The 22302-nt window shown below is 54.8% G+C and overlaps 1 protein-coding gene across 1 annotated transcript in view; it reads right to left on the bottom strand.

The window, feature by feature from the left end:
* Window positions 1-22302, bottom strand: part of JAKMIP3 (Janus kinase and microtubule interacting protein 3) — a 133214-nt gene that overhangs the window by 45074 nt on the left and 65838 nt on the right. The window contains 1 exon segment of the mRNA XM_077947868.1: window positions 10657-11154. Coding sequence (XP_077803994.1) covers window positions 10657-11154 — 498 coding nt within the window.

Below are 22302 nucleotides of genomic sequence, written 5' to 3'. Positions count from 1 at the left end.
TGTAATCATAGCACTTCAGGAGAGTGCAATGGCTCACACCTGTAATCATAGCACTTCAGGAGAGTACAATGGCTCACACCTGCAATCACAGCACTTCAGGAGAGTACAATGGCTCACACCTGTAATCACAGCACTTCAGGAGAGTACAATGGCTCACACCTGTAATCACAGCACTTCAGGAGAGTACAATGGCTCACACCTGTAGTCGCAGCACTTCAGGAGAGTGCAATGACTCACACCTCTAATCACAGCACTTCAGGAGAGTGCAATGGCTCACACCTGTAATTGCAGCACTTCAGGAGAGTACAATGGCTCACACCTGTAATCGCAGCACTTCAGGAGAGTGCAATGGCTCACACCTGTAGTCACAGCACTTCAGGAGAGTGCAATGACTCACACCTCTAATCACAGCACTTCAGGAGAGTGCAATGGCTCACACCTGTAATCACAGCACTTCAGGAGAGTGCAATGGCTCACACCTCTAATCACAGCACTTCAGGAGAGCGCAATGGCTCACACCTGCAATCACAGCACTTCAGGAGAGTGCAATGGCTCACACCAGTAATCACAGCACTTCAGGAGAGTACAAAGGCTCACACCTGTAATCACAGCACTTCAGGAGAGTGCAATGGCTCACACCTGTAATCATAGCACTTCAGGAGAGTGCAATGGCTCACACCTGTAATCGCAGCACTTCAGGAGAGTGCAATGGCTCACACCTGTAATCGCAGCACTTCAGGAGAGTGCAATGGCTCACACCTGTAGTCACAGCACTTCAGGAGAGTGCAATGACTCACACCTCTAATCACAGCACTTCAGGAGAGTGCAATGGCTCACACCTGTAATCATAGCACTTCAAGAGAGTGCAATGGCTCACACCTGTAATCACAGCACTTCAGGAGAGTACAATGGCTCACACCTGTAATCACAGCACTTCAGGAGAGTACAATGGCTCACACCTGTAATCACAGCACTTCAGGAGAGTGCACTGGCTCACACCTGTAATCACAGCACATTAGGAGAGTGCAATGGCTCACACCTGTAATCACAGCACGTTAGGAGAGTGCAATGGCTCACACCTGTAATCACAGCACTTCAGGAGAGTACAATGGCTCACACCTGCAATCACAGCACTTCAGGAGAGTACAATGGCTCACACCTGTAGTCACAGCACTTCAGGAGAGCGCAATGGCTCACACCTGTAATCACAGCACTTCAGGAGAGCGCAATGGCTCACACCTGTAATCACAGCACTTCAGGAGAGCACAATGGCTCACACCTGCAATCACAGCACTTCAGGAGAGTACAATGGCTCACACCTGTAATCACAGCACTTCAGGAGAGCACAATGGCTCACACCTGTAATCACAGCACTTCAGGAGAGTGCACTGGCTCACACCTGTAATCACAGCACTTCAGGAGAGTGCACTGGCTCACACCTGTAATCACAGCACTTCAGGAGAGCGCAATGGCTCACACCTGTAATCACAGCACTTCAGGAGAGTGCACTGGCTCACACCTGTAATCACAGCACTTCAGGAGAGTGCAGTGGCTCACACCTGTAATCATAGCACTTTAGGAGTATCAGTTGAGCCCAGGAGTCCAAGACCAGCCTGGGCAACAAGGCGAGACCCTGTCTCTACAAAAAAATTAAAGCTTAGCCAGGTATGGTGGCATGTGCCTGTAGTGCCAACTACTCAGGAGGCTGAGGTGGGAGGATCACTTGAGCCTGGGAGGCCAAGGCTGCAGTGAGCTGTGATCATACCACTGCACTCCACATGCTGGGTGACAGAGCGAGACTATGTCCAGAAAAAACAAACAAAAAAGTATTGCCAAAGAACCCAACAAAAACAAAAGCAAAACCAACCAACCAACCTGCAACTAACATCACACTTGGTGAAATGAATATCTGATACTTTCACCAGCAGCTGGGAATTAGGACGGGTGGGTGGTCACTCTCAACACTTCTGTTCACAGTTACACTGCAGGCCTTCACAGTGCATCAAGGCAAAGAAAAAAGCAAAAGGTGTGAGCTTGGAAAGGAAGACTTAAACTGTCTTTGGGATGACGTATGGTGGCCACTCCTGTCGTCCCAGCACTTTGGGAGGTGAGGCGGGAGGACCGCGTGCGCCCATGAGTTTACAGCTGCAGTGAGATACGATCATGAGAACCTATCTCTCAAAAAAACAACCCCCCAAACTGTCTTTGTTCACATACAACATGATTATGTGTACATGGAAAATATTTTTCAAATATACAAACAAGTTGTTAGAATTAATAAGTGCATTTAGCAAGGCTGCAGGATAGATCGATATAAAAATCAATTGTATTTCTGTATCGCAGCAAAAAATAATTGGAAAATAATATTTTAAAATTTGAAAAGCCGACCATTTATAACAGCATGAAGCATTAAATATTTAGGAATAATTTTAGCAAGGATACAATGATACATAAGACCTCTACACTGAAATTTACAAAACATGGCTGACAGAAGAGAAAATGTAACAGTAAATACACCAGGTTCGTTAAGGTTCAAGGTGCCAGTTTTTCTGTGGAAACTGACAAGCTCATTTAAGTTTCATACAGAAAAGCAATAACAATCTTGAAGAAGAGAAAGAAAGAAGTTGTAGAACTTAGACGACTAGATGTCAGGATGTACTTTAAAGTGTCAGAACTAAGACATGGTACTAATGACGCAGGGCAGAGTAACAGACCAGCAGAATGCAACGGGGCCTGGAAAGAGCCCACAGCTGTGGGCTCACTTGACACATGACCGAGGTGCTATTGCAGCACGGGGGAGGAGGACAGTCTTCGAAAAATGATCCTGGAATAGTTGGATATCCACACGGCAAGCAGGGAACATGTCCCCATCTCATACTATTCACAAAAACTGAACTCGGATGAATTATAGAATTAAATGTTGAGAAAAACAATAAGGCATCTGAGCGACACAGACGGGGCACCTTCATGCCCTCGGAGGGGCCGAGGATGTCCAAACCGGACACACACAGCACACAAAAGAAACCAACATATTGGGCTTCCTTAAAATGCCAAACTTCTTTCATCCAACACCAGCATGAGGAAGATGACTGGGTCCGCCACAAACTGAGAGAAGCCGTCAGCGGGGAGAAGAATAATACTCCGGCTTAGAGGTGGGGAAGACATGAGCCGGTGTCTTATGAAAGGTGATATGCGGATGGGCACCGGAACGGCCAGCTCTCTATCTCTCTTGCCGCTTTCCTAAAGAAGTGGCGATACTGTCCCTGACGAGGGTGTGGAGTGAAGTGGGGCTCTGCCCACCAGCCGAGTGGCTTTTCTGTCTTGAGGTAAAGCGTCTGCTCAACTCATCACCCCGCAATTCCCCTCTTCGCCCCGTGAATGCACAAGAGAAAGGCATGTACGTGGCCACCCAGGATGTGACCAGTGCTCATATGACGGCCACGTGTGGGACACGACTCCAATGCCTCTCACAGGACGGGTGATCTGTGGCAATGGACATGTGCGGCGCGGCTGGCTCGGCTGTGATGTGCCAGGGTGGGACGTGTGATCACATGGCAATGGATGTGTATGGCGCAGCCGGCCGGCTCGGCTGCGATGTGCCAGGGTGGGACATGTGATCACATGGCAATGGACGTGTATGGCGCGGCCGGCCGGCTCGGCTGTGATGTGCCAGGGTGGGATGGATGATCACATGGCAATGGATGTGTGCAGCGCAGCCGGCCGGCTCGGCTATGATCTGCCAGGGTGGGACGTGTGATCACATGGCAATGGACGTGTATGGCGCAGCCGGCCAGCTCGGCTATGATCTGCCAGGGTGGGACGTGTGATCCACATGGCAATGGATGTGTGCAGTGCGGCCGGCCAGCTTGGCTGTGATGTGCCAGGGTTGGACAGATGACAGTGTGGCAATGGATGTAGGCGACATGGCCGGCTCGGCTGTGACACGCTGGGGTGGGCAAAGCAGCAGCAGCAGCAGGACGCGTGCTGCTGGGACGGGCAGCCCTGCTGGGCCTCCACCCCAGTGCTGGGTCACGGTGGACACACCCCCCCAGAGCATCACGCATTTCCTTCAGATTTGAGCCTGTTCTCTGTAGACGTTTCCTCAACATCCACAACATGGAAAGAAAAGCGAACCTTGATGCCAGGCGTCACCCTCCGGAAGTTCTGGGTTAGTTTTGCTGTGGGCACATCTGTGCCCTGAGACTGTAAAAGCTCTCAATATTCCCAAACTCGTCCCAAGCAGGTGTCTCTGGACATCCACAGCCAGGACTGTGGGCAGCTACTCAAGGGTGGGGCCTTACCTCAAGGACTCCCTCATCGTTTGCAAGGCAAGCGCCTGTGTGGCGAGGCTATGGCCCCGGAAGCCGATGCTGCATCTGGCTGTGGATGGCTGGAAATCACAATCTGGGGTTTTCAGCAAAACCAAAGCATTGTGTGGGAGCCAGGCTTGGGGCTCAAAGGAAGCTGCTGCTGCTGCGTTCGGCAACGCCAGTTTTGAAGACACACTGATGCCCAGACTCTGCGCAACACCATGAGAGAGCAAGGGCCTGGCACAAGCTCTCGGCCACTTACCTGACGCCGGTCTCCAGGCGAAAAGCAAGGACAGGCTACTCCTCCCACTCCCACCCCCAAAATAGCACTTGGGGAGAAACTGACCTCATTTTTACAGCCATATTTGTGTGGGGTTTTAATCACTGCTGTACATTAGCATTCCACTTTAACTAGCTGTCTAGACAACTGGGGGAGGAGGAACCCGTATTATAAATCACAGATCTTTATGGGAAAGGAGAAACTGGCTTTTGCCTGTAATTCTTTGAATTTATAGTCTTTAACAACAGTCTGAGCTTGTATTTTAGCAAACGTGCTGAGCGTGCAGTAGCTGCGTGCACCCAGACAGCTCTCTCAGGCTCCGTGATGACATGGCACAGATCTGCCACATGGCTGCTCCTGGGGCCCTAGCTCGGCCCTGTCCTCAGAGCCTGTCACCAGCCAGATGTGCAGGGGACGGGGCATTGGCATGGTCATCGCATACCTGTGGGTGGGAAGTGCCTCACGCCTTCCACGTCTGACTTTAGCAGAAATTTGGCCAAGAAAGCCGCTGGGAGCCCAGCTTCTCCCGGAGCACCAGCTTCTCCTGGAGCCCAGCTTCTCCTGGAGCATGGAGTGGGTCACTTACAGACGAGGATTTGGCTCTGGAGCCTTCTGAGGCTCCAGGGTCCCCTGCTGTAAAATCAAGGGGTCTGCACAGTGGAATCATTAGGGCCTGAAGATGATGGGCCCTGGGCCGGTGGGTGATTCCTGAGCTCCCTAGCCAAGGCATTCTGATGTGTCCAGCACAGAGGCAGCTCTGACCCCAGTGCCACCCACCACAACCTTCTGGGCAGGGAGAGGGCGTTCCTGACCCGCTGGATAACGTGGGTTCTCTAGCAGCTTCTCTAGCAGCCCAGCCCTGAGTGCAGCCTTGCAGCCCTGCTGTGCCCAGCCCTGCCCTGGCAGCAGCGACTGTGCTTGTCTGGGGTGTCTGTTGGCCCCTACATCCCCACCCTGCAGGCCTCTCCTCTCTCCCCTCCACCTGGCTTCCTCTCTGAGACCCTGAGCCCCCACCAGGTGCCACACTTCCAGGCCTGCACTTAGGGTCCCAGGACAAGACAGGGGGCTTGCCCATTAAGCCTCCATGCTCCGAGAGCAGGTGTGGCCCTGCCTGGCTGGGCTTCTGCCCCTGCCCAGTCCCTGCCCTGCTGTGTGGCCCCTCCAGTCTCTCCCCATCCAGGGCTAGCCGAGGTGCCCAGTGGGCCCCTGAGATGGGCCCTTGCCACCCAGGAGCCTCGGCCCAGAAGACCCACGGTCAGGCTGGTGTCTGGGCCAAGGCTGGGGTGCTGGAGCAGGTGGCAGGCAGAGTCCCAAAAGCCAGGGAGCCGACCAGGGGGGCTGGGAGGCCTCTGACTCTGGGCCTTTGGGAGGATGGGGGTGCTGTGCTCTTTGCAAATGGGCCACCACTTGATGAAATCCATTCAACAAATATTTATTGAACACCTACCCTAGGTGCTAGGGGCTGAGTAGTGAACAAAACGGACCCAAAGTAAAGACAGCAGGCTTTGCTGGCCAGAGTTAGGGAGGCAGAACCTCGAATCACGGGGTCCATTTTGGGAAGAGCAGATGATGGTCCTGAGTGTGTGCTGAACACCCAGGACTCTCTCAGACCCTCCCTCCTTCACCAGCCCTGCCAGACGTGACTGTCCTCAGGGTGGACCTTGGTGGGACAGGTTCACCCCGTGGGAGCAGCGCCCTCAGACAGCACGTTCTTGCTGGGGTTGTGGCCACGCGTGTGGTGCTAAGTAGACGAGGGAGGCACAGAAACCCCCAGCTCCCACAGGGTCCCAGTCAGGCTGGCCTCATCCACAGTGCTCCATCCCCAGGCCTGTCCATCCCCAGACTCAGATATCACCCTCCCAGGGCCACGGCTATGTGCCCACACCCGGGGGGTGGGGGCCAACACGGGACGGCTCTCAAAGGAGCATGTCTGACTGTGAGCAAAGATCGATTCCTGCCAGAGGCTGGTGCTCCCTGCAGCAGAGATCCATCCCTGACCCACTGTGTCCTCACTCAGGGCCTGGCGAGGCCGAGCATCCCACACCAGAATGTTCTGGGACTCAGGTGCCAGCCTGTGCTATGGCCACAAAAACAGCAAAATGTTTGGCTGATGTAAGGAACCAAGGTTGTGCGATATTTTCAGCTGTAATAGTAGCTGAGGTCTCTTGTTGGGAGAACCCGAGGCCTCTGTCACCCACCTGGCCTTGCTGGGGCCTTGTGAGCTGGGTCGGCGGCTGTTCCTTCTGCCTGCAGCTCCTGCCAGGCCTGGGAGGCCACTGTCCTGCCCCAGGCTCAAAGGCCCAGCAGCGCTTTGCACCCCCAGCTCTACTGGCTCTGCTGACTCTCAGGGCAGGGCCCTGCCTCTGAACCCCACCCTCACCCCAGCCTGCCTCTTCTCTGACCACCCCCAGTCCCCTGGGGCTGGGCCACCTCTGGGCCACCTTCCTCCCACTTTTCTACCCCAGCCCTGCTCTGAGTCCCTCTCTGAGCAGCTTCCATCCCAGACTTCCCCATCCTCACGAAGCTGCCCCTTATCCCCAGGCTGGACACTGCACTGTGCCACAGCCCCCACAGCTGGAGAGGCCGCACTCCTGCTCAGCTCTCCCAGCCCCCTCCACCTCACACCTGCTCGGCTCTCCCAGCCCCTCCACCTCACACCCGCCCGGCTCTCCCAGCCCCCCGACCTCACACCTGCCCGGCTCTCCCAGCCCCCCCACCTCACACCTGCCCGGCTCTCCCAGCCCCCCCACCTCACACCTGCCCGGCTCTCCCAGCCCCCCCACCTCACACCTGCCCGGCTCTCCCAGCCCCCCCACCTCACACCTGCCCGGCTCTCCCAGCCCCTCCACCTCACACCTGCCCGGCTCTCCCAGCCCCTCCACCTCACACCTAGATTTAACTCCACACATTCCCTCACAGCTGGGCCTGGGGAGCAGCCCTACACGTCATCACTGGGTTTTAGAGGACGGGATGTTCTCATAAATGATGGCCTTAAAGGAGAAGATCTGAGGTCCTGGGGCCCTTGTCAGTTAGGCAAGTGGGCCCCACTGGGACAGGGTCCCCAGAAAGAAAGTGTCCCGGTGGCTGGATTCCTGGTGCCATCAGAAGCTCCATCACCACAGCTGATGCCCTCAGGGCACCTCTTGTGCTCTGGGCATGGAGCCAAGTACTCCCTGGGTTTTTCATTATTTTATTTAAATTACACAAAACCAGGATATAGACAGAGAGATAGCTGGGCTCTGGGAACGGGGCTGAGGATGAACTGATGGGAGGTGTGTCCCTGATGAGGCCTGGGCAGAAGAAGGAAGTGCATCCCAACAGCTGTGCGGACTGGGCTGGGCTCCAACAGCCACCCCTGGGGGAAGGTGCGAATCACGCTGTGGATGGGATGTGAGCCCCCAGCCAGTCCCTCCTCCACAGGACCCAAGCAGACCCAGAGTTCCTGGATGGTGGTGGTGGGGGCCTCTCACGGGCAGCACCGTCTTCCCACTGACAGGGTGTATATGTGTTTAAGCATCGAAACAATAAATAAAGGGGATGTCCCAAATCTACAGATTCTACAGGAAAAGATCATATAAGACTTTGAAATAGGCAAGAGAAAATTTCTGATTGTCCTTGTACTGGAATGCCAGAGCCCCTGGGGACGACCTGACCCCAGGAGGGTGTGCCTTCGTCTCTGATTAGGCTGTTCTACGACTCCACGGAAAGAACAGTTAAACTCTGAGAAGGGTGTGGGCAAAGTGCTCATTTCCTGGGCACAGACGGACACGATTCCTGCGCATCGGAACGCAAATGGTTTTTGTCAGGCAGGGAACGTGAATCTCTGTGGGTCAAGTCCTCATTTGCATTGGTTGAAAGTAATGAGTTAATAAAATCTTTGACATGTGTTCACTGTTTGTATGAGAGTCATGATTATACCTTCTGTTAAAATTTATCCTTGAACAGTTTGGTTAAAATCCCAAAATTCCAAAAGTTTTTTTATTTAGAGCAAAGATGATTCTGAAATTTATATGGAATTCTAGAGGGCCAAGAAGACGAGGCAGGTTACTCTTTAAGGCGAACAAAGTGGGAGAACGTGCTACTCCAGAAATGAAGCCTTTTTATAAAGCTAGAATAACTACTACAAAGTAGGGTGGAGGAGGGACTGACGATGAGACACAGCAGAAAGTCCACTCTTGTGAGAACAGGTGCGAGCTGGCAGAGGCGCTGTGGCAAGCCGAGAGATGGTCTTTTAAGCAAGGGCTGCTACAGACATAAGTATGGAAGATGGAACTATAACATGTTCAAAAGATGAGGCTTCCAAACTTTGGGATCAAAAGATTTCCTAAACAAGACAAAGTGAGTGCCAATCCTAAAGGGGAAGATAAACAAATTAGACTGTTTTACTTTAAAATGTAAGACCTTAGATCATAACACGATGCTGCTGAGCACGGGGAAAAGATAATACACAGAACAGGTAACACACCTGCACTTTGGGGTAGGTTTTAGGATCAGCCTGCCCCTGCCTGCAGAGAAGCCTGTGTGGAGGGGGAGATCTGGCGAGGATGGAGAGTGAAGACACAGGTTGGAGCATGCTTTCAAAAATTTGAAATAAAATCCAGAAGAATCAGCCAGAGGAGTTACGAGTAGCTGCTCTAGTACGGTGAGAGGGGATGGCAGGGAACTGCTGGTTTCTGTTACGAGCCTTTACTTAAGGAAAAAGCCGTCTTCCTCTACTGAGAGCATCGAATCCAACCACAACAAATGAAAGGGTCGTGTGGCACTGGGCAGAGGCAGCCGCCTGTCCCTCCCACCTTCCCAGGACAGTGGCAATGCTTCCTTCCTTCCCTGCACAGAAAAGCAAGCTCCGCGTCATGCGAGGAAAGCACCCAGTTCTTACGAGTGCTGGCTTGGGCCACGTCCTTGGGTTGCTAAGGTGATATCGATATATGGCTCGGGTGGGCGAAGAGTTGTAGGGGAGGTTGGAACAGGGACCACTTTGGAAAGGAAGGAGATCACCCAGGTTAGGCATGTTTGGGGGCACCCATGTGTATGCCATGGCAAGGTCATATTTACTCCACAGTGGCTGGTTCTCCCCTCCTGGCTGTAGGTGTGGAGAGTGGCTGCCCCTCTCTGGGAGTTCCACACGCTGGCCCAGCCTGGAGGCCATCCCTGGAGACCAGAGGCCCCAGGAAGCAGGCAGAGGAAAGCTGCCCCAGGTGCACAGTCACACCACATGGAAAGATCACTGCAACCCATCAAGGTGCCCGGGGCTCGGGGTCCTGAAGAGGCACAGGGCTGGGGCACACACCTCTAATCACAGGACAGTCTCCTCTCCAAAGGACAAGGGGCATCGGGGCATCGGGTGCAATCAGTCCCTTGCAATCCCTGGACATTCTCATCAGCTGAACCCTAGGCCTTTGAGAACATCGACTCTACTGGTGCCTACTATGGGCGCCCGAGTCTCTGGAGCTATTAGGATGCTCCAGGTATAGGTGCCAACATTAGACCTCATTGACCCACAAATCCGGCAGCTCATCTGGTCCAGCCCAAGTGCAACGGTTTCGCAGAGATGGGGACCTCAGGGCAGCTGGAGGCCATCGCACCCCCCGGGGCCTCCTGGTCTCTCTCGATCCAGTGAGTTCAACTGGAGAATCACTGGATAATTCCCTCTGAGTCCCCCCATGAAGACGTGTGGGACTCCTGCCGCAAAACACTGAGCCCTGCCTGGCATCAGGTATAACCCGGGACACTAAAAAGAGGTGTCCGTGAACCCTGCTGTGGGAATGGGCAGCGCCGATTTCTAGGTTTCTTGCTCTGACCCAAGTTAAGAAAGGAAGTAGAGCTGGTGTTTGTGCAGAAGGGGAGGTGAGAGTCTGGCCTGCCCTGTAGGGGCCTGACTGTGGGTCTGAACCTTTTCTAGTGGTGTCATGACTCTAGGGTCCTCAAAACCAACAGGGGTGGCATGAGGAGCCTGTGCTGAGAATGTCATGGGGGATGAAGCCAGAGCCGCCCAGGTGCTACCTGCGTGCTCCCGGAGCCCACACCTGTGCTCTCGCCCATGCCCGCCCCTGCCCGCCCACGTACCAGCCTGCGGATCTCCCGCTCACACTCCTTCTTGATGCGGGTGATCTCCTCCTGGTGTAGGTGGTACACACTGCGGATCTCCGCGGCCTTGATCTTGTCCGCCTGAATCACCAGCGTCAGCGCCTCCTCCACCTGCCTCTTGGCGCCCTTGAGCTCGGTGATCTCCTGCTGCATCTTGACCTTCTCCACCTCGAACCCCTTCTTGGCCTCCTCCTTGGCCTCGGACAGCAGCACGGTCTTGACCTTGTCAGGGCCACCATCACGCAGGGCACTGAGCAGTGCCTGCAGCCGCTGGTTCTCGTTGTCCTTGATCTTGATGACCCTGAGCAGCTCGGCCTCATGCTGCCGCAGCAGCGTCTCACGCACGGCCTGTAGCTCCTTCATCTTCTCCTCGTGCAGCTTTGTCTTGAGCTCTGTGAGCAAGACTGCAGTCTTGTGCTGCTCATGCTCGCGCACCTGCCGCAGCTCCTGGTTTTTCTCGCGTTCCACTTTGCTGACCTGAAAGACAACAGCGAGACCGACTGTGGCAGGAGCTCCGGCCGTGTACACACTCACGCCTGAATGTGTATTTGGGAGGAGCTTCCATGATGCACACTCACACACCTGAATGTGCATTTGGGGAGGATTTTTTTGAAACTTGGGGGTTATCTTCCATTCTGGAATTACCCCTTAACAAACATGGCTACGAAAACCTGGAATCAAACCTGATTGGTGGAGGGCAGGAATGTGCACTCATAGCATCCACAGGAGAACCCTCAGAGGGGACACTCCAGCCTGGAACATGAGACCGCGGACACACTCAGTCCACGGAAGTCTGTGCACCTAATCCAGGATCAGGTTATACAGGGGAGGCAAGACCATGTTCACCTCCCAGGTGAATCCACCAGGAAAAGGGTGGGACTCTTCCCCTTGGACACGGCCCAGCGAGGAGCGGGCAGGGGCTGCCCTGAGTTGGGACGGGGCTGTACCTGCAGTGTCCCCAGGCAGCTCCCGCTCCTTTCCCTGCATTCTCACCCACATGGCAGGAGCTGCGCTTGTGTCCCATGATGTTCTCGGCAAACCTGGAAACAAATCTGAGCCACTGCGCCATCTGGGTGGTGTCTAAGGGGAACCCTGGGATTTTTGACTCTGGGCCATGTGTTTTCATCCAGGTGCTCAAACCCTTGTCCACGCTGTCAACCATCCACAAACCGGCAGTGGGTGCTCAAAGTCCATTTATGGGATGACAAAGTGGCTGAAATCCAGATTTGCCCTGGATCTCCAGCGGCACCCTGGCCCCCTTCCCTGCCATTTCGGGACTCTGGTGCCCCTACCCAGCTGAACGGTTAGGCCCGTGGTGGACTCCTGCCCACTTCATAGCGTTTGAGCCCCTGGGAGATTGCTCTTGTGGCTCAGGGCTCCTGCTCACCTGGCTGCCCACGCTCCCCACAGCCCCCATCATCTGGCCTCACGACTCTGGGGTGCACCCACAGCCCCCATCTTCTGGCCTCATGACTCTAGGGTGCACCCACAGCCCCCACCTTCTGACCTTCTGACTCTGGGGTGCACCCACAGCCCCCACCTTCTGGCCTTATGACTCTGGGGTGTACCCACAGCCCCCACCTTCTGGCCTTATGACTCTGGGGGTGCACCCACGGCCCCCATCTTCTGGCCTGATGACTCTGGGGTGCACCCACGGCCCCCACCTTCTGGCCTTATGACTCTGGGGTGTACCCACAGCCCCCACCTTCTGGCCTTATGACTCTGGGGTGTACCCACAGCCCCCACCTTCTGGCCTTATGACTGGGGGTGCACCCACGGCCCCCATCTTCTGGCCTGATGACTCTGGGGTGCACCCACAGCCCTGCCCTCTTCCCTCTGTTCCTTCCTGGGCCTCCAAGACCATCGCATGCTGCTGGACCCCAAGCTCTCATCACTGGCCCAGCCCCCTCTCTGGAACTCTGGGGGCCAGGCCTTGGTGACTGTGAGGGTCCTGTGGCCTGCATGCGGGGGGCTAGCCTGCGAGGCTGCCTCTCCGGGACCCCCACTCTCTGACCGCTCTTGGGTCCGGCCAGTGGGTAGCCCCAACAGGACACAGGGAACATGACCACAGAGGCACCATTAGCAGGCCCAGGAGGTCCGTCTGCGGCCCCCACTTCTGTTGGGAGGTGGCCCTGCTCCCCAGGCCGTATCTCTCATAACAGACGCCCCCCTTGTCCCTACAGACGCAGGATGGAGTCAGCTGTGTCCCCACTGGCCCCGGCTCTTCCACCTCCCCCATCTACTCAGAGAAACAGCCCCAGGGTAACCTCTTGGCCATGCCCTGGGCATCATCTGCTTCCTGCCAGGACCTGAGGAATATACAGCCACGCAAGGGACATCTCACGTCTCATCTGTCCAAGCAGAATTCCGCTGCAGCCCTGGTCCCAGGAAATGGCCCCTCAGCCGGAGCCTCTGCTCTTGGCTCCCATCCTTCCTGACGTCCCACTCCCAGCCATCGGCAAACCTGTCAGCTCCCGCTGTGGGTACCCCCAAGCCTGCCACCTGCTCTCCTGCCCAGGGCCACGTCCTCTTCCAACCCACCTCCCCCCGCTGTGCCACAATCCCACAGAAAAGGGGTCCCTTGGAACATAAAGCTCAACGCTTCAGCCCCCTTGGGACCCTCAGGCGCACTTAGAATATAAGCAAGGTCCTTGCAGGAGCCACAGGATCTCATACCCCATGGAAAGGGCACCACAGAGAATGAAACGCAGGTTCCAGCCCCCACACCCATGCCCACACCCTCTCCCACGCCCTCACCCACATCCATACCCTCATCCACATCCACACCCTCACCCACGCTCTAACCCATGCCCACACCCTTACCCACGCCCATGCCCTCACCCACGCCCTGAACTTGGCATTTTGTTTTCTTGGCAACTCTGAACTTGGCATTTTGTTTTCTTCACCCATAGCTGTAGGAATTCTGATCCCACAAAACCTGGATCCCCGACTCCTCCCCAGCCGGAAGCCCTCCTGCAGCACGTGGCGTGGCCTCTGAAGGTTCCTGGTGTCATCTCCTCCTGGCCCAGCACAGTCCGTCCCCACACTAGGGCTTCTGTCCCTGCCCTCCCAGGCACGCCGATTTTGTTACTTTTTTTCACTTTCTGCACAGCGGTGATCACTCCGTAAAAGTGCTTATTTCTCTCTTTGTGACTGTCTTGTCTCCCTCCCTTCCGGAGGCTTTCTGGGGTTGCTGGGGGAGGGGTTGCTGGGGGACAGGTGGCTGCTATTTCCCCATCAGGACATGTGGCACTGACTCACTCTGCTGCTACCTGGCTGGCAGTCCTCGTGTCCTGCAGGGCTCAACCCTGAGCCTTTCTTTTGGTCCACCCAGACCCCACAGTACAGAGAAATCCCAGCCACCACGCTCTCTCCAAACCTTGCTCGAGGCCCAGAGATTCCCCAACTGCACACGGGGCCCAGCGAGCGTCGTTGGTCCAGCTGTGTGAGTTCTGCTGACTCCCAAGAGGCCGGAGTGAGCAGACACGGTCCTTACTTTGGCTTCCACTTAAGGTGGGAGCTCCTGCTTTTCCAGCTCACGCTGAGTTCAATGGTAAAAAAGTGAGATTTTCCAGGGCGTTTCTATACCACTTGTGGGTGGGGACTAGGGAGTCCTCTCGTCCCGTGCCGAATGCCCTTCACTCGGGCTCCGGAACGCGCGTGGTGTGTAGGGGAAGGAGGCTGGGGAGGCTGTTCTGCTCACCGTGCTTGTGGGGCTGCGGCTTGGGGACAGCAGGTCCTGTGCGAGGCATGGCGGCGCCAGAACTGAGGCCCACACTGTGCCCAGAGCCCAGCTTGCCCCTCCTCCAACCAGGCAATAATTTCACCTTCATGAAAACTTGAATGGGAATCAGTAGAGAAAAGAAATTACGCAGCATGTGCCACAGAGATGGGGTCAATGGTGCCGAGTCTGGTCTCAAACTCCTGGGCTCAGGAGATCCGCCTGCCTCCACCTCCCAAAGTGCTGGGATTACAGGCGTGAGCCACCCCACCAGCCCCTTATATCATTTTATTGATGTCCTTTAGTTCCTTTTGAAACAGCCCATCATAGCTTCCATCTGTTTTGGAGCATTTGTCCGGTACGGTTTAATTGTCTGTAGGAACATTTTTCTACTTCTTATTTCTTTTTGTTATAGTAACTTGATGAGATTTATTTTCCTGTTGTTCACTTCTGTTACTTCAGTCTTCCTGAATTTCCCTGAAATATCTAACTGGGTTCTGTATCATGTAATCACTTGTAATTCCACACAGTGAGCTCTGGTGTCTATTCTCACACCTCTCCTGGGATCCACAGGTGGGCCAGATGTCGGTGAGTTGTGGCCATCTCCCCACTGACCCCCAGGTGAGCTGCAGTCATCTCCCCAGCATCCCCCAGGAGCCACGGCACTGCTATTTACTGCCATCTGAGTTAACAACCACAGGCAACCAGAGACTGGTAAATCTGCCCAGGGGGTTGGGGACAGGCCTAAAGCAGGAGACGCCTTGTGGGGTGAAAGGGACCTCTGGGCAGAGGCACAGGGTGGGGGCAATTGGGTGCTGGGCTGTTCTTCATCTCTCACTCCACTGGGGATTGTAACATAGGGCCAGGGTAGAGAGTCACTGTTTAAATAGAGCGCCTAGAGTCTGAACCATTAACATCTGAGGCTCCACCCTTAGAAGTCTAAGGGGTTAGGGAGAGCTGGCATGGAGCTACGAGGTCCCAGGGGACGCAGGGGAGACCCATGAAGCCTGCTGATTGCTCAAGCCTCACCCATCCTGTTCCCCTCACCCTACTCATGTGCAGACCACACACATGCACGCACAGGCACACAGCACACACACGCACACACCACACACATGCAAGCACCACAGACCACACACCACCCACATGCACACACCACCCACATGCACAAACCACACATCACACACCTCACACCACACACATGCACACACACCACATACATGCACACACCAGACACCACATACCACACACATGCACACACCACACACATGCACACACAGGCACAGAGGCACACACCACACACATGCCCCCACATACACACATGTGCACACACACCACACACATGCCTACACACATGTGCACACACACGCACACACTTGTGCACACACATGCACACAAAACACACATGCCCCCTCCACATGCATGCACAGACACACACACGCACACATACATGCACAGGCAGAGATGCATGCACACACACCTAATGGGGCTTGGAAACCTTGCAGTTTAGGCCATCGGGGGCTATGACATGTGTGAATGAGGCATTTAACTAAAGTCATTTCTGAAACATCCACTAAACCTACTTCTGAAAGAGTCGAGGATGACGTCTCCTTCCTCTCACGCCTGCCCAGAATGGGTCACATTTTGTGAGCCCCAATGTGCTTTTCCACCAGTTCAAAACAAGCACCACCCTGATCTATGGGACACCAGGTGTTTGTGCGTGTTTCTGACAGATGCCCCATCCCTCCCTTAACCAACGGGCTTGGGCAGCCACACTGGCGTGGCCCTGTCCAGCTGCAGGGGTGAAGTGGGGGTGAAGTGGGGGTGAAGTAGGGGTGAAGCAGGGGTGACCTGGGGAGAAACCAAGCCAGAAACCAGCAGGTAGCCACAGGCCTGCCCACCCTTCAGGGGTAGAGTCCGGACAGCATCAGGACAGACCCTGAAGGGTGGACAAGAGCTGGAAGTGTGGACACTGGCCAGGCCCCGAGGCCCACATGTGGACAAGGCCCCAGTGCAGCGAGCCCAGCCCAGCCTGGCCACCCAGATGCTTCTGTCCTACGCCTAGAAACAAGGTCACCCACGTTGCCTGCAGACCTGTATTTCAGCAGCGACAGGCGCCACTATGCTCCCTCCCTGGGTCAAGATCGGCTTCAACCCTCAGGCCAGACCTGGATGCCACGAGGATGGACCATTCCCCACTCGTTCGGGTGAGATCCAATGACCAGCACAAAGTGGCACAAAGCCGGCGCTCCCAGGACAGGTGGCCACAACGCACAGTTCTGACCAGGCCGCACCTGGGGAAGGTCCTGAGGGACACCTGAGCAGAGGTACCGTTCAGGCAAACCTGAGGTCACCCACCAGAATCTGCAACACCCTGAACACCTGAGCAGCAGGTACCGTTCAGGCAAACCTAAGGTCACCGTCAAATCTGCAAAGCACTGAACACCCGAGCAGCAGGAACCGTTCAGGCAAACCTGAGGTCACCCACTGGAATCTGCAATGCGCTGAAAGGTTTTATCCGTTGTTATTCATGAGAATTGTTGGCATCTGAATCAAAAATACATTCCAGGAGTTGAGATTGTTACTGTTTTAAACCGTGGAGAAAAGGCACTTCTTCTAACAAGCAACAAAATAGCCCAGCAAGGGCCCTGTCTGGGGTTGGGGGAGGACATGCTGTGGGGGTCCTACATTCGGACCACAGTGCCGAGAGCCCCTGCCCACCATGGACCAGGTTCTGCTGCCAAGGGCCTTGCGCTCCCACTCCGAGGAGTTTCCAGCACATCCGGCCCAATGCCCGCTTATGGCCGGACATGGCCATACTCATTTATGATGTCGCCAAATATTCACGGCTCCAGTGGGAGCTGGAGGACTGCTGAGCCCTCAGGGCTGCTCCAAGGTTGATAGAATCTTAAATGAAATGGACAAAGGTCCTTTCCATTTTTTTCACGAGTAACTTTTAGTCAAACCACATTTCTACTAGAAACAACATTTTTCCCTACAGTCTTATTTCCAGAGAAAGTATCTTCCGCTAACCTCCAACAATTGCTCTAGAATTTGGGGTCCTCTTTGGAGACAACTATTTAAGGACTATTTCCTTTATGCAAATGACAAACACTGAAGGGGAACACACCAACCTCCTCTACCAGGCCTGTCCTGCTGTCACCGAGTCACAGGTCAACATCTCTATTTTAAACCAGCCGTAACGTCCCCTGAGATGACTCCAGGATAACGCAGAAAACTAGAGTTCAAGATCAGGGCTGTGGCGCCTGGAAGGGCCCAGATGAGTGCAGCCGGGCTGACAAGCGGCTGTGCGGAGACCTCCTCTGGGCCGCTGGTGGGATCCCAGCCCATCGGTAGCAGGGGGCCCAGAGTGCCCCTCTGATCACAGAAGTGTACCACTGGCATGACCCCAGCCGCGATCGCAGTGACCCGCCAGGGTGACCCCGGCCGCCATCGCAGTGACCCGCCAGGGTGACCCCGGCCGCGATCTCGGTGACCCGCCAGGGTGACCCCGGCCGCGATCTCCGTGACCCGCCAGGGTGACCCCGGCCGCGATCGCGGTGACCCGCCAGGGCTGGAGCTGGCGGCAGAGCGGGTATATGAACGGTGCTCAGCGCTAATTTGAGCAGATTTTTTGGCATTTGGCAGCTCGGGGAAGTGTTTATGGAATCGGAGCCGCACCAGCTAACACTTCATGCATAACTCACCCTCGCCCGGATCATGCAGCCACTCACCACGCTTTTCCCATGTCATGGAAAAATATGTATTCATTAGATTGGTTGAATGAAGAAATGAATTCATTGAGGAACGCTCAATTCAAATATTTTTTAAATCACTGGATTTCTATACATCATCAGCAAAAAATTAGGAATGAAAATATCAAACGTACCATTTATAATGGTATCCAAAAAATCCAACACTTTTGAATACGTGTTGGAAAACATGCCCAAGACCTCTGTGCTGAAAAGTACCAAGTGTTAGACAGAAATTTAAAAGCATTTAAATAAATGGAAGAATATCTCGTACTCGTGAATCCAAAGACTCGACATTATAAACATGTTTATTTTCCTCAAATTGATCTGTAGATTCAATGCAATTCAAAGTATAGAAGCTGTTATAAAGATGCAAATCTCCAAAGGGATTCTAAAATGTAGATGGAAATGCAAAGAACCGAGAGAGAATAGAATCCAAAACAGGCTATCAGGGAGCTTCCGTGACTAACAGCCAACTCTTGCTGTTCGGGCACAGTGGCTCATCCTGTAATCCCAGCACTGTGCAAGGCAGACGCAGGAGGGTGGCTTGAGGAGTTCAAGACCAGCCTGGGCAACACAGTGAGATCCCGTCTGTACAAAAAACTAAATTAAAAAATTAGCCAGGTGCAGTGATGCATGCCTGTAGTCCCAGCTACTTGGGAGGATGAAGTGGGAGGATTGCTTGAGCCAGGGGGTAGAGGCTGCAGTGAGCTATGATCGCACCACTGCACTCCATCCTGGGTGACAGAGTGAGACTCTGTCTCAAAAATAATAAGTAAACTTTCGCCATACTACACAGAAGCAACAACCATTCGTTTTTTTCTCATGAGTCTAGTAGTCAGCTAGAGTCAGGTGGCCTAGGCTGGGCTCAGTGGGTACCACATGGCACTTTTCCTGGGACTGGCCACTGGTCTAGACACAGGAGGACAGAGGTGAAGGAGTAAGCAGGGGAGACAGAGGGCTGGGCTTGGGCCTGGCCCAGGTCACTGCTGCACTGACCAGAACGAAGCAAAGCTCTGCAAAGTCGCACGGCACAGGCATCCTCCCGGAAGAGGCGAAGGACTGGCCGGTAATGCTATGACACAGGCTCACACCCAGAAGAGGCGAAGGACTGGCTGGTAACGCTGACTATGTCACAGGCTCACACGCATGGCCACGGCTTTATTGGAAAAGTGAAGCTGCAAGTGCAGCGGGTAAAGCCTTTTTCACGGGAAAGGTGCCAGGTCCGTCTTATATCCACAATCATATCCTACTCACGTCATGTGCCAAAATCAATCCCTGCTGGGTTTCCAATTTAAAATTGAGAGGTAAAACACCACAGCTTCTAGAAGAAAACATAGGAAAGTGTCTCCATGACCTGATACAGGTGAAGATTTTCCTCAACAGGAAAACTCCACAAAGCCCTGCTGTCCCTTTCCCAGGCTTTTCTTAGCCTGACAATGGGGAGTTCCTCTATTAGCAAACATTCTTCCTCAATGAGATTCCAATGGCTGCAGGGCAGTCTGCTGCGTAAACACAACGTAACATCCTTAGCAATTTCCTCAGGTCGGGACAGCCAGGTGGCCACTTTGTTCCTTCTCATTAGCAGAGCTAAAACCAACACCCTGTATATCTGCCGGATTCCGCTTTTCCTAACAGCGGAGTCACTGCCACAGAAGCCTGGCAGCATCTCAGGGCCGTGCACTGGTGGCCAAGGCATCTGCAGAGAAGCTTCCAGCGGCTTCTCAGAGCATCACTTCTCCACCCAATCAGCGACCCCAGGGATCTGCCATGTAAAAAGCAACTGGGTGCTTTGACTTTGTTTTGATTTGCATGTCCTTAAATAATACCGCTAATGCTTTTGGCCATTCACAGATCTACCTCCTGAACTTTATCACAGAATCCTGGGAGGTGCAAGTTGAATCCCCTAAAGCAGGCCAAGAGTGGCTAGTAAGCCCTGGACTGAGGTGACAACTGCTTTCAGACCAGGGATATACAGCGTCCTGGTCACTAGGTAGGTGTATTTCTTGTACATTTCAGTAAGTCACGCTTTAGAAAGTGGGAAGGTCACAGTCTTTCAAACCCTAGCTGTGCATGTTCTCTGATGAGAACTGTCTGTTTCTTTCTGAGGAGTAGGAAAGAATGGAGCAGCCAAAGGGGGCAGAAGGGAAGGACAGAGGGAGTGGGGAGAGGGGATTCGCAGCCAGGCAGCGGGAGGCTGACCAAGAAGCGGCAGCCGGGTAGTCGGATGCATCCTCCATGTGAGCCGGTGTCGGAGGGGAGGTGGAGAGCTGCTCTGTCCCAGGAGACACGTGGCTGTGGACAAGGAGAATCTGAATCCCAGACTCTTTATGGGAACTATTTCCCCACTCCTAAAGGCTCAGAACATTCAGGTACCCACAGTAATAAGCAGACAGTCCCCAGGGGCAGGCAGAGACTTTTTTTAAATGCAAGACATTCATGTAAATCAAAAGAGCCACGTGGGACTTTGTAGACAAAAACACTGAAGAAAAGAAGATAAGAACAAAATAAGGAACCAGGAAAAGAGACCCTTCTTAAAACCTAACAGCCCAAAAGAACCGAGGCGGGATGGAATGTTCTGGAAGCAGATGTGAGGAGGGAGAAGGCCAAGAGCATGGCCTCCTCGCTGCCCTCTCTGGGCTTCCCAGCTGACAAGCCGAGTGCCCAGGGCGGGTCCCAGCCCCGTCTCCCCTCGCGCTGTTCTCCGGGCAGCATCTCCCACCACCCGGAGACCCTGTTCCCACACCTGAGACCCGTGTGCCCCGCGGGACAGTGGCCACCTATGCTCACCGCCAACATGGCAGCCCCCACCTGGATGTTGGTGTGAGGCTCCATGGTGCCCTATCCCATGCAGAATCCTTGATGTTCTCCGGCCCCCAGTGCCCATTATCCTGCCCAGATGCCACCTCAGCAAAGGGCAGCCCGGCCACTGCTGCTCAGACCCGAGCCTGGAGCATCCCAATCACCGTCCACGCGCACACTCTACCCCCACCTGCCCACACCTCCTGGCCCCTCTCCCTCGTGTCCCAGAGCCATTCCACACACCGTCCACCCACAGACTCTACCCCCACACCTGCCCACACCTCCTGGCTCCTCTCCCGTGTCCCAGAGCCATTCCACACACCGTCCACCCACAGACTCTACCCCCACACCTGCCCACACCTCCTGGCTCCTCTCCCGTGTCCCAGAGCCGTTCCACACACCGTCCACCCACAGACTCTACCCCCACACCTGCCCACACCTCCTGGCTCCTCTCCCGTGTCCCAGAGCCGTTCCACACACCGTCCACCCACAGACTCTACCCCCACACCTGCCCACACCTCCTGGCTCCTCTCCCGTGTCCCAGAGCCGTTCCACACACCGTCCACCCACAGACTCTACCCCTGCCTGCCCACATATCCTGCTGTCTCTGCCCTATGCCCCTCCACAGCTGCCACCCTCAGCCACGGCATGAGCAGCCGCCTCCCACTGCTCTCTGCTCCCCTCAGCCCCTCCCACAGCAGCCAGAGGGTATGTTTAAAACGTCGAAATATTTTAAATAAACGTATTTACAATATATAATATGCAAATAGAAGTCAGGTCATGTCCAGCTTTAAGGCTCCCAGAGGCTGTTGGCCGTGCCTGGAGCACAGCCCAAGCTCCCTGCCTTGCCACGGTGGGATGCCCAGCAGTCCGGGGAGGCTGGCTTTCCTTGTTGTTCCAGCATAGTGATCAGTAACCCCCTTTCTCCCTCCAGAGTGTCCTCATGTGGACCATACATTACTAGGCCCCCTCCTGCCCCACACCTGCACGGACCCGGGGCCCATGGCCACCTTTACCGACCTCTCCTGCACCCTCCCCATGATGGCTGCACCTGCCCTGGCCTTCCTGGTCTCCAGGTCACACCCATGCCCATTCACCCCATTTCTACCTGGGCTCTAGCCCCACCCGGAGCCTTCCTGTGCTCATGGGGGGTCTCTGCTCCAAAGCCACTTCCTCAGCAGTGACCCCAGCACCACCCACTGTGTCTGCTGGCTCTGCCACCCCTTGCCTCGGCCCCTGTCCCCATCATTGCCACCTCCCTCCACAGGCCTGCAGGGGCACAGCTGCCCAGGACACATTTCCTGTGGGGGCAGGAGGCTGGAGCTTCCACGGGGTCTCCCACCTCTAAGC

The sequence above is a fragment of the Macaca mulatta genome, chromosome 9 (assembly GCF_049350105.2).
Source record: "Macaca mulatta isolate MMU2019108-1 chromosome 9, T2T-MMU8v2.0, whole genome shotgun sequence".
Classification (NCBI taxonomy): Eukaryota; Metazoa; Chordata; class Mammalia; order Primates; family Cercopithecidae; genus Macaca; species Macaca mulatta.
This window is presented reverse-complemented; position numbering and strand designations above follow the sequence as displayed.